Source organism: Drosophila elegans, unplaced genomic scaffold, assembly GCF_018152505.1.
Source record: "Drosophila elegans isolate 14027-0461.03 unplaced genomic scaffold, ASM1815250v1 contig_814, whole genome shotgun sequence".
Lineage (NCBI taxonomy): Eukaryota > Metazoa > Arthropoda > Insecta > Diptera > Drosophilidae > Drosophila > Drosophila elegans.
This window is the reverse complement of record NW_024546167.1, coordinates 7,164,544-7,177,128: the sequence shown is the minus strand read 5'-3', so window position 1 is coordinate 7,177,128 and position 12,585 is coordinate 7,164,544. Positions and strand designations below refer to the sequence as shown.

General features: G+C 39.6%; 2 protein-coding genes across 3 annotated transcripts; one reads left to right on the top strand and one right to left on the bottom strand.

The window, feature by feature from the left end:
* The first annotated feature begins 456 nt into the window (after positions 1 to 456).
* Positions 457 to 2,749, top strand: LOC108138008 (mediator of RNA polymerase II transcription subunit 15). The gene has a single exon (XM_041710599.1). It carries the CDS (start codon positions 497 to 499, stop codon positions 2,666 to 2,668), a length of 2,172 nt encoding a protein of 723 aa, XP_041566533.1. The 5' UTR covers positions 457 to 496; the 3' UTR covers positions 2,669 to 2,749.
* A 1,062-nt stretch (positions 2,750 to 3,811) lies between these two features.
* LOC108138026 lies at positions 3,812 to 12,101 on the bottom strand. Of its 2 annotated transcripts, none has more exons than XM_017259997.2 (5): positions 12,023 to 12,101; positions 7,522 to 7,856; positions 5,874 to 6,055; positions 5,170 to 5,363; positions 3,812 to 4,579 (listed from the first exon to the last, which is right to left on the bottom strand). In XM_017259997.2, exons 2-5 carry the CDS (start codon positions 7,775 to 7,777, stop codon positions 4,384 to 4,386), a joined length of 828 nt encoding a protein of 275 aa, XP_017115486.1. In that variant the 5' UTR covers positions 7,778 to 7,856; positions 12,023 to 12,101; the 3' UTR covers positions 3,812 to 4,383. The 2 variants fall into 2 exon arrangements, with proteins under 2 accessions (XP_017115486.1, XP_017115487.1); XM_017259998.2 differs by having other exon boundaries at positions 3,813 to 4,555.
* Positions 12,102 to 12,585: the final 484 nt, after the last annotated feature.

Here is a 12,585-nt window from a genome sequence, read left to right as displayed (position 1 = left end):
TTGGTTATGTTGTTATTGCTAAAACTAAGAAAACCATAATATTTACTGCTACATAAGTAGTTCACAAAAACTTTATTACGATAGCTTAGTTTTTTAATGTTCTACTGTAATGATAAACTATATGATCGTATGTTGGCATATCATAAATGTGCTGGGAACCCCATTCTTATGATTCATTACCAAATACCTTCCGCCTGGAAATCAAGCTAATGGATTGATAGTTTTGTGAAGCTTTTGGCACCTCAAAGACATGTTGTCCATCAGAAAGTTTGGCCCGAGGTTCAGTGAACTAAAATGCCGCTTATGAATGAGAGACATGAACAAGTGAACGCTTTTGTTGCGACCATCTCAAACAAAAGTGCAAATTGTTTTCCAGTGAAACCTGCGACGCGCCCATGTAAAATGTTATTTTTTGGCAGGCAAACACGGGTGTTGAGTGAACCGCAACGATTTAGTTGCGATTTTGAGCGTGTTGTTAACGGACGACCATCGAAACATGGAGCTGATAGGAGTCCTTGTTTTAGTACTGTGTGTCCTTTCATTGGGCTCGCAGGGAGCTGTCCACGATGAGTTGGGGCAGTGCGGTCTACATGGTGTCTACAGACAGCGACAGAGTCTCGTGGAATCGCCCAATTATCCGGACAACTATCCGGTGAACACCTGCTGGGATTATGTGGTGCGATCACCCTACCGTTGCCCCACAAAGTTTCACATACAATTCCTGGACTTTAAGCTGGAACTCTCGGAGAATTGCAGTCGCGATTATTTGGCCATTGGGCTGAACAATGATGGCGATGATATGGACATTTTGTGCGGCCAAGTGCTGGGCATCAAGAAGTATCACACACCCGATGGAGTCCTGCGTCTCCGCTTCCTCAGCGACGATTCGCCTTGGACAACGAACGGTGGCTTCCGGCTGCTCATCACACGTTTGGCCTGCGAAAGGGAGGATTTGGTAGCCAGGGGTCTGGATGGCGATGGCGATGACGAGGAGGATGTGGATGGGGACACGGTGCAGGTGAACGCCAAGTCACCGCCGAAGAAGCTGCTCACCCAGCACCATCATCACCAGCAACAGCAACATGGACAGCAGGAGCCATTGTTCAACTACACGCAGCCAAATCGAGGAGCTTTCAACTGGGGTCTGCCACCGAATCTCGGTTATCCTGTTGGATTTTATCCTCCGCCAGCTGGCTTGCCTCCTCAGCAATCACCACCTTGTGCACCCCAGCAGCAGCAACAATTTCTGCAACAGCAACAGGAACAACAGCGTTTCCTGCAACAGCAACAGCAGCAATATCTGCAGCAACAACTACAGCAACAGCAATTTCAACTTCCACAGCAGCAACAGCAACTTCAGCAACAGATCCTGCAGCAACAGCAACTTCAACAACAGATCCTGCAGCAGCAGCAGCAACAGCTGCAACACCCACAGCAACAACAGCAATTGCAACAGCCACAGCAACTTCAGCTACCCCAGCAGCAACAGCAGCAAGAATTGCCACTGATTTCCGACCAATATCAGACCACATCCTTTCAACCGCATGCTGTAACCCTCAAGGACTACGATTCCCAGACGTTGCAGCAGTTTGGAGGTCAACTGGATCTCTGCTGTGCCAGCAGCTTTAATCAGAATCACTTTTATCTCTCCAGTCCGGGATTTCCAAGGACTGTTTTGAACTATCTGCTGCCCAGTCAGCAAAGAGATTGTGTCTTCTACATAGAGAAAAGCTCTCCGAATGTCTGCCGCTTGAGGATACAATTCAAATTCTTTGATTTTGGACAGAATTCAGGAGGGCTTGGCGGTGGATTCGGAGGAGGAGGAGTTTCGGGAGGATTGGGAGCCGGATTCAGTGGCGGTTTTGGGGGACAACAAGCCTGCAATGGAGACTTCTTGGAGCTTGATGGTCAGCGATATTGCGGCTGTCGTTCGGGTTATGTCCACAAATCGCATTGGGATCAGGGTCGCAAGGCGCTGCGCATGCGCATCGGGCAGTCGAGCAGTACCACCTCCAATGGCTTCCTGCTGGAGGTGTTCCAGGATCAGGACTCCGATGGTTGTCGGCAGGATTCTGCCCCAGGATTTGGATTGGGCTTGCAGCAGCAGCCACAACAGCAACTACAACCTCAAAGGGGTTTGGGCTTGTGGCCTCAAGTGGGATTGCAACCTCAGTTGGGATTGCAGCCTCAATTGGGTTTGCAGCCTCAATTGGGATTACCCCCACAAACCCCTCAAATATGGCCTATGCAGACTGGATATCCTGGCTATGTCAATGGTTATCCTTTACCCTTCACGGCCACTCCTTACCGATCGGCCAGAAGGATTTCCTATGCCCGTGGCATCGATGCTCAGCAGCCTTCGAGAGTGGTGGAAACAAACTCGACCCGCAAGGAATTTTACTACTTCGATGGCGATGAGGCCTTTGCTCGTTCCGCTTTGGAGGATGAGGACGAGGACAAGGCACACTTGGGGGTCACAACCCAGCCACAGTCTCAGTCAAAAACGCAATCCAAAACCGAATCCCCAGTGGTCACAAAAGCCTTCGAGCAGAGCAGTTGCTCCTTTGACTATATGGAGGTCCTTAAACTTTCGGTGGACACTCTCTGGTTGACCAAGCCCCTGTGCTTTTCGCCTTTAAGAAGTTGGTTTCCCAACATATTTGGCTAACAGAGAAATAAACCCGAATTATTTAATGTAGCCGAAGTATTGTTTTATTAAGTGGATACGCAATAAAAAAAACTAGACAAATTAATATGCATTTTAATTTTTTTCACATACAGTAAATTTTTGAAAATATGCTAGTGATTATTATTTATTTGGCAGTGCGAAAAAAAAGACTAAATACCTTAAAAACGAATAACAAAAACATAAGTACAAACCACTTTGTGCATTTAAGGTATAAATGTTATTATTTTTTTTTTTTAACCATTATCTGTTACATGACTATGATTTCTAAGTCTTCTCTGCTCTAATCTACGATCTTAGCCTCGGCATCTGTATTTTGAAAATTCTGTTGACGTCATAGCAAAAGTATGAAATAAATATAATAAAGAGTGCGTCTTTTTACTCCGCTTAGTCATCGGCGTGAGGCTTACACGCTCGCTGGTCATTACCAGAATGAGGCACGAGTTCCCATTCCCTAACACTCAACTTCACCCACTCCTAGTCGCAATTCCCATACCGTTGTCATCCACAGATACTGATGCTTTCCAAATAGATAGCCACGTCGCCACATTGTTGTCTCAACAAACACTGAGCAATAGTTGAACGAGAATCTCGTATCCATTCAATCTCAATGTCAGGGTGGCGCTTTCGCACTTCCGAAGGTGTTAGCTCGTCGGCTCGCTTACAATCGCAGTACTTATGTGGGATTAACAAAGACTGGGATTTGTAGTGGAAATGGAAAGTCTAGGTATTGGGAATCTGTCTAAGAAATGTTCTAGAAGTTTCCCTTAGCCACTTGTCTGCAATTGTTAATATGATTCTTAGCTAAAAATTGAACAACTAAATTTAAGTTATGTTTGGCTAACTGATAGCTAAAAGAAGTAAAAATGCACATTCGTTTATTTAGAAAAGACCAAAAAAATTTCAAAAACTTTAAGAACTTTTAAGAAACTTTTTACAAATTTAATAGTCCTTCTGTTAAATTAAGTCTACCAACCCCTTACATCAATTGAAAATGCTTTATATCCATTTAATTGCACAATAATAATAGTATTTTATAAGTTTATTCGAAATATATATATTTCTCGACTTTACATTAGTGATTAATGTTTTTAATAAGTAGATAATACATACACATTTATAATAATATTGAATTTCTAAGAATATTAAAATATTCTCGTTTATATACACATTGATATAGCATTAAGTTTTGTGGTTCCACTCATTATTTTATAATACTATGTAGTTTCATGGACCGAGAGACGTTACGAGACTTTTAAGTGATATGGCAACGTTTTGCAATTGTTTGGATTAGCACACGCAACAACCGCAAAAAAATATTAACAAAGTGAGAGCTACTAGAACTTCGTTTACTTAGTTAGTATATACAACACATTGAGAGTTATAAAAGTTTTTTAATTGTCTACAATTAGAATTAGGGTTGGGGCACACGGGTTTACACACGTTTTAATTGCCTTACATCCCTACCAGATAACAAAGTATTTTTAGATTAGTTTTTAGTTTGGTTTAGTTTAGTTTAGTTAGGCTAATTGTTAGTGCTTGTTGTTCTCCAGTTTGGCGCTCGACTTTGTCAGCAATGTACAATTGATGCTTTGGTATACATATGTGTCTGTGTCCTGTGTGTGTGTCCTGTCGATGTGATTAGGGGGTTAAGTGCTCACTGTCTGTCTATATACTCTAAATATATATCCATTGCCTTAACCCAGGAATCGTATGTTGGTGAAGACCGCCTTGGCCGGACGCTTGCGATTGCAGAAATTAACCGTCTTGCTGTGATTGCCCTTGCGATTCTCGTGCAGATTGACCAGCAGCTTAAATATATCCTCCTTACTAGGTGTGCAGGCATATCGCAATTCCGGTTCATAGTTGCTGTTGATAGAATTCATGTAAGAACTGATAATGGTAATGGTTATGTAGTTAGCAAAATCGTTCACGTTTCGGCTATCAATAATCGATCTCTCTGTGGGCGGTTGGTTGGGGATTCTGGGTGTCTGTCTTTCGGGCCTAAAGAGACTCTGATAAATGCATTACAGTAAGTTGTTCAAGTTTTAAAGACTACTAAGGGTTTGGGGCCAGAAGCTCCTCAAATTGCCAGATTTTCCTAGAATATTATTGATTATTTTCTTTTTCATGCTTTGATCTAAGAAAATGTGAAAAAATTGAATTAGGAATTTACATGGATTTTTCTCTTTTCTCTTTGCATAAAAGGGTCTCAAATGCACACTTTAGGGCTGGCCATTCAAATGAAGTAACCAAACACAATTTTAAGTGTTTAAAATATTTAGGCAATTTGAGGACTTCCGATTAAGGATCTTAGATTATGGGACTTAATTCTGCGTAAAGGCTACTAACAACATTTACTAACTACAAATGATAATTGCGGTTGGCTAATTAGCAGTCACTGAAAATCATTACAGTGCTTTGGGGCTTTGGATGCGACTTGTGATGGTGTGGGTGTATATAGATATAAAAAAGCAACCTACCCGCGATTCTTGTTGTGGCGCTTCCACGGATACCTGCGATAATAGCGCGACCGCTTCGGTTTGCTCTGGCCCAAAACCAAATCCTGAACAGCGTTCTGCAAGTCGACGTAGTCATCGGCTCCGGCGGAAGGAATCACCGCCTCCGGCTCTTCCTCCTCAACGTAGACCAGTGGTAATGTTTCCAGCGAGGGATCCTGAATGAAACAAATGCACACCGAGAAATAACATGCGATTCAAATTAAAACTTTTAATACATCGCTTTTCAACACAGAATAATAATGCAAGACTAACAAAGTTTTTTTTATGACAATTTGGGGAAATGTAAGTAATTTCCTATTAACATATTCATACTTTTCAATATGGTCTACAATAGTCAATATTATGATACAAAGATCATATAGCGCCCTGGAAACATTCGGAAAATAAATAAACTAAAACAATAACTTAGCTATTTTTTCAGTTTATACTAGTTTTCAGTTTATCTTATAGATTAAGATTAAGTATTATTTAAAAATGGGCCAATTATATATAAACAATCGTAAAATGCATTGCAAATTCCATAAAGTTTCATTGCTTTTATATAGTATATTTTTTTTGATTTCAAATATAAAAAAAATAAGTTTTACTTTATTGCAGCTTTATTGTTTTTAGTGTAGCTTGCGGTATTTGCCCTAAAATTCCGCTGGAATTGTCTCTTGACTTACCTCTAGCATTTTCATGAGTAAAGCGGATTTGTCCACCAGTTCCTGCTCGGCCCGCAAATCCTCCTCCATTTTCTTGAGCACCTCGAACTTGCTGGCCAGCTCGAGTTCATTGTACACGGCATCGGCGTAGTCCGGATTCGGGGGAACCACAGCCAATCCGAGCTCCTGGCCGCGTAGTAATTCTGCCGTGAAATGAGCAAACCAAAGACCTTATTTTGCGATTTGAATGTTTATTCAAGCTGCCGCTAATCCGACCACAGCCATGTCCATTCCCATTCTCATTCCCATTGAAATCCCCATCCCTAGCTTCCGGTGCTTGATATTTGAAAGTTTGAATAGTTTGTTTTTCCGTTTGTCTGTCGGCTGGTTAGGAAAACATGCCTCATGCCATGTTTTCCCCCAAGCTCTGATGTCGTTTCAATGAACTGGCGGAAATTGACTGGCGGCAATGAGTTTATGGCCACAGAATTTTCCTCAGCCCCCACCCCTTAGCGTTTTGCGCCCTTTGTAAGCCTCCTGCCTTTTCGACCATGCCCGTCAGTCAAATCAACAGTGACTGCAACTCCTTGACTGCCTTTTGTCGCTTTTGGCATCCAGTCTGCCCATCACTGTCCACTTGGTGCCTTTTCACAGATTCGCAGACAGACTGCTATGAACCCACGCACATAAATACCTAAAGCAGCCACAGTATTAAACGAGTATTTTTTATCTAAGTAAAACGATCAAATATAAACTAATCTCCATAATATGTCCTGTTTTCTGTGACCAAAAAGTATATAAAAATGAAGAATTAAGTCTCATAAAAGGTTTCAATTAATATTTATTTCAAAACTCATTTTCCCTTAACTAAAATATATGTACCTTTTAATATGTGAAAGCCAAAATTTTACAAACCTCATAAATCGATTTTCGTTAAATTTCCAGTTGATTTACTCATGTATCAAATCACTTGGAAAACAAGTTCATTTATTGAAAATCCGATATGACATTTCATTGTGGGCTAGGTTAGGTAGGTTCGTTGGGCAAAACGCAAACGTCGAATCAAATTCGTCAACAAATTTGAAAACCTATCCCCTCGATTCGGTGGGCGTGTTAAGTGCTCGGCACAAACACATATTCTATATTTTGCAAGGACAACAATTTGAGTCACTTGAAAAATTGTGCACTGACCGAAAATGTTCAGCGACCGTTCACCATAACTCTAATGGATGGTGGATGGCGGTTACGACTAAGTGCATGCCATGTGTCACCCCAACTCTTGGTCCACCCCTTTTTTTTAGGGCTGCCGCCTAAAAGCCGACAACGCCAAATTTTGGTAGCAAACGAGATAACTACTGCTCAAAGAATGGCTGTATGCCTACCTTTTGTGCATTTAATCTTTAATTTTTCTACTCAAAACATTGTAGCCATTTAAAATTAATGTATAAATAATGAATATGTATTCTATATATGTTTAATTTGCCTATTAAATACTTTTTCACGATTTCTCCTTAAATCTCAATAAAACACCATACACCAATTTAATTTAAACAGTCTTAGATGCAGTTGTTATCTTTTTAATTCGAACGGGGATTAGCTGATGCTTTGGAAGTCTACTCAAGGCGAAGACCACGCAAGAAATGCGGTAATAGGAATGTTTATGACTCACCATCGCCGGGATCGTAAACAGCTCGCTCCTGTGCCTCCTGGACATCCGACGAAGGGGGTCCTTGGCGCACGGTTCCGCCCCCGAAGATGGGCAGATGCAGTCGCTGTGGACCGGATGCCACGCCCTGCTGGTCACCCATTTTAGCTGCTCCTCCGTTTGCGGTGGTCTGGGATGTCAGGAAGCCGGCGACGTGACGAGTACCACTGCCCAGGATCGTGGTTGCCAGGATGCAGAGTGCCAGAATATCGGGCTTCATGGTGGTGTTTCTGTTGACAGAGCCTCTCCGGATGTATTCGGGATTAATGCGCGGGTCGTTGTCGATGTCGTAGATGTCCCTGCAAGGCGAAAAAAAAAAGTGAAGACGTATGTACACGAGGGTAATTACCATCACTACCACCTGCTAGGCATCCCTACCTCCACCAGCCCACTTATCTCCTGCACCACCCACCCCATCCAACCCAACTGCGTGTGGGCGGCCCTTTGTGTTTAAGCAAACAATGCGCATATAAGCACGCAAACAACCGAGGAACCCCAACAAAAATTAAGACCGCAAAGGAAACGAGGACAAACGGTTGGTGGGTGTTAAGCGGCAAAAGGCGTCTCTTAGATAACTTGGCGGCTGATTCTTGGGCTTTTGTTTTGCGATGCTGCTTAATCTTTCTTTTCGCGCAGAACTGTGGGTCTATAGGTCATAAGATGTTAATTTTTAATTCTAGATGGTATAGTAAATTTAAAAATATATATTTGGTGATGTATATAACACATATTTACTTTGTAAAAATAAAATAAAAGAAACAAAGCTTTCAATAAATCATATTGCCATCCATGCAAGCAAGCATTTAAGTCATTGTCAAGGCATATTGCATATTTAAGCATCACTAAGCCTTCACTTCCAATTTTTATATTGCTCAATACATATTGGCTCTTGCTATTTTTAGTACAACATTTCACCACTGTCTTCTAGGTGTTCTTGTTTTCATAATATTATTTTTTATCAGGTACTGCAGTGGGGTTTCGTTGTAGGGAGGCTCTTGTACTCTTTGTCGTTTCATTTAATTAAGTATGGACGTCGCTGACGTGGGCGAGTGGATTTAACTCTTTTACAGCGTATTTTCAGCCCATTAGCCAAAGCCTATGGCTGGATATCCGAACAAGTACCCATCCTGGCGAAAAGCCCGCCTCCTTTATTGTATTTTTTACGATTAAAAACATCAGCTTGACGGGGAATATAAATGAGTTGCTTGGAATTTTTGGCACTTGCGGTCTGTACGGTTGAGATGTCTAGGATCAGCTTCATTTGTTAACCAAAGTAGCCATAATTTTTGCTTGAAAAAATTTAGACAAAAAAGTGTGAAGATTTTGAAGAAATCGGTAATTTATTATTCTAAATTCAAGGCTAAGTCTATGCCTTAAATCCTTTTGTTTTGTGTAAAACGGTAGGGGAAGGTGGTGAAAGGAACGTTAAAAAAGTTTGGATGGATATAGCAACCATAATTTTCATGGTACCCTCAAAGATATGGTGTCATTAAAATCCATATATTTAGCTACAACTTTCCCAAGTACAACTTTGCTGTAGATTGCAATGCCCTCCGGAAATTTGCAAAACAGATAAAAAACTTATGTTTTGTATGTTTTGTATTTAAAAAGCAAGGTAAGGATAATTCAAAAATGCACTTTTTTTGTAAATTATGATAAAACTCTTCTCAATTTGGTTGGGTTTGCTGAATACCGTGTTTTTTATTAACACACCTGAACTTTTAACTTGTTTAACTGTTTCGCATTTTTACTGACGCTTTCTTTCGTTAAATATAAAAGAATTTCGCAACAAAAACGTCTTCAACATAATGTTTGTTATCAAAAATGTAAATAAATTTAAATTGCCCAAATTTTTGCGGTTAATTAACCTGACAAAATAAATCAACTCTGTCACGCCCAATCGAAACACAAAAAAATGTTCAGCATTTGTTTCACACAGTTCATTAAAATTGATTGGAGGAAGAGAACTTTTCCGTGGACAATTTCCTTACAATTTTTCGGCACGTTTCGATTGAGTTTGATTGAAAATTTGCAACTCAACAAAGAGGCATATAATTTAGTCTAAATATTTGCGGATAATTTCCATAATTTGGCGACTTTGAAGATATTTTTATATAACAAATCTTTAAGTGCAGTGAGATTTTTTGTTTTCGGTTAATTCGCGAGATAATTTGCAATGTGCTCCAGGCATTTCCTGCAGAAAACTTTTTCAATTACTTCGCTTTTATTGGCACTCGAAAAGTGGGCAACACTTTTGGCATTCTTTTTGGGGAAGCAAAACTTATATGAAATTGTTAAGGAGGGAGCGAATTAGAAGTAAACAAAGCAAACACGAATCGTTGTCAAAATGCTTTAATTAACTTGTTGACACTGTGTCAAAAAGTGGACCCAACCAAAAAAAAAAGTTTCACCCTGGAAAGCGATGTCCCCAAGGTAAAATGAAATTAACTTAGCGGTAAGGGGTGAGTTTCAGTGCTCTTTATGTATGTGAGTCCATTTTTACCTGTCGCCTGTTTTCTTTTTTGTATACGTTTTGTTTTCGCAATAACCGCACGGCTAATTGCTAAATTGAGTTGAAGTGTAACTGAAATAGGTCCGAACCCAATGGAATATAGGCCTTGTCTCTTACTTTATCCACCTACATACCACATTTCAGGTGTAGTGCAAAAACGGCTTAATTAATGCTAAAGATAAGGAATATACAGCTGGGAAAATGGAGTTAAGCAAGTGCAACCGACATTTGTCCCAGGATCCCTGCCAGTTAGACACACTCTACTTGTGTAATAATTTTGGTGAACACATTACATGACTTTCTTACATATTAAATTGGGCAGCTGGGGCACTTGTCGAAATTTACACACAAAAGAACCAAAATCTACACTTTATTTTTTAAGGCTTCAACAAACCAGATGTCCAGACGCCAATGATGGGGAAATGAAAAAAAAAACGGGAAAGGGGAAGTTTCAATTGAGTGTTCAAAAATGTATAAGAATTTATGGCAATTTATGACGTCAAATAAATAAATTATAGGACTTTATTAATCGCCAAATAAAGTTGTTAAAATAGAAAGCCTATTTTATTTTATTTTGTTTATTTGTCTTGTCTTTTTGTAAATTAATCTTCAATATTTCTCAAATTTAAATTTAATATCTAATTTCACTAGTTTTCGGAGCAAATCTATTTAATATTTTCACAAACAACAAGTCGTTCGACCCAGTTTTAACAATAGCTTTCTCTAACTCTAATTAATCCATCGATTTTAAAGACTCGATTTCGACTTCATCTTTAATTCGTACGTTTTACATGTTTTGTCTATGGCAACAAATTCGAGAAACTTTTTAGTTGCTAGGTCTAGGAAAAATCATAAATTCACATCTGTAAATAAGAGGAATTGCTCAGGATTAAATCCAGTGGGATGCTGAATTGTCCTAAAACGAAAACGGCTTTGGAACGCATTGAATTCTCATTGCAGTAGATTTATTTATTTCCAGGAATTTTAGCACGTAGAATTCAAGGGCTTGAGACAGTGAAAGGGGTCAGGGAACAACAATTGCTTGACAACATTTTCCGCAAATATTGATGCATTTTTTCTGTTTGTTTTCCAAAGACTTTCGATGGTTTATTTACGTTTGACATTTATGTTTTCCTTGGGAATTCCTTCAAGCAATCGACATTGATAAATTATTAATGGAATGAGTAGAAAAAAATGTCATTTTTAGCTCAACAATTACAAAGCAGCGGCGTGAAATACATACTTTTTTTTCTAAAGCGTTCGTTACTTTTAAAGTGTTTATTTTTGTTAAATGACATAGGATTTTGGTTTTAGAGAAAATGGAAATATATTTACAGTTATCAGGGTAGTGCTTATCTGAAAGAATCCTTGTAAAAAGTTGGTTTTTATGTTGTTATTAATTTATTATTCGGTTTTATTAATTTTTTTCGGTTTTGACTTTTCATAAATTTTTTTTTTCGAAAAGTGAAGTGAATGAATCTAAAATGGTTAGCAGCAAGCTTCGTGTTAAGATTAAAAAAAATTTCCAAAAGTATCAATTTACAACCTTCGTTTAGAGAACGTTTAAGCCGTTTTTACTTTGTTGTAAAAGCTGAACCTTAGCCTGATTTATAAAAGTTTTAATGCCGGGCAGGGCAAAATAATATACAAATATTTTTAAATCACTCAGTCTATTATATTTTTCTAAAACATATTCTTTGCGAACTCAATAAAACACTGTGAAATTACCCACTAACTGTTCAATATTATTTAGGTACATATTTTATTCTACCATTGACGACACTGTAATTGATGACGAAAGCGACGGCATTTGTAAGATTTCGCGCAACGTTTTTATATCCTTATTTATGAGTTCACTCAAGCCTCAAATTCAACATAAACCGCAAAATTTTTTCAGCGGACTTTGAATGGTTATAATGGTTTTGAATTTCGAAACACACCGTTCACACTCACTTTAAAATATGTCTGGAAACCGTTCGAATTACTGAACCAGAATCGGGGAACTGTCAACTGTTGCTCCTGCTACTTGTTGAACACTGCGTGGTCGACTCGCTTAGCCGCCTCCTTTTATAAGGCCGGAACCGAAGTTAATGCCGATTCGTCATCGTCGACCGATGACGAGGCCGCCGATTTCAAAGAGCCGATGTCGAGGCGCCAAAAAAATTGCGTAAAAGCTTGCGCCAAGCTTTCACTGGCCACTCCTCCTTTCAAATTGAAGACATCCTGGGTTTTTATCAATGAAATATTTTCGGCAAATTTAAAAAGTTTAGCGCCTGCCCGCTCGGCGATATTGGCGAATGAAAAATGTCATTGGCAATTATTTAGCTGGCGAAAGATATGCGCCGCTAAGTAGGCAACAAGTCGCGAAATGGCGTCACCAAAAGTCAAAGCAAGGTGATAAATAATCCGCTAAGGGAGTCTTTGTTGACGGTGCACAGTTTACGGAATAATATGCCAACCGGACGCGTCATTTGATTCTTGGAATCTCGTCATGCCGTGGGTGTTTTCCGCCACAG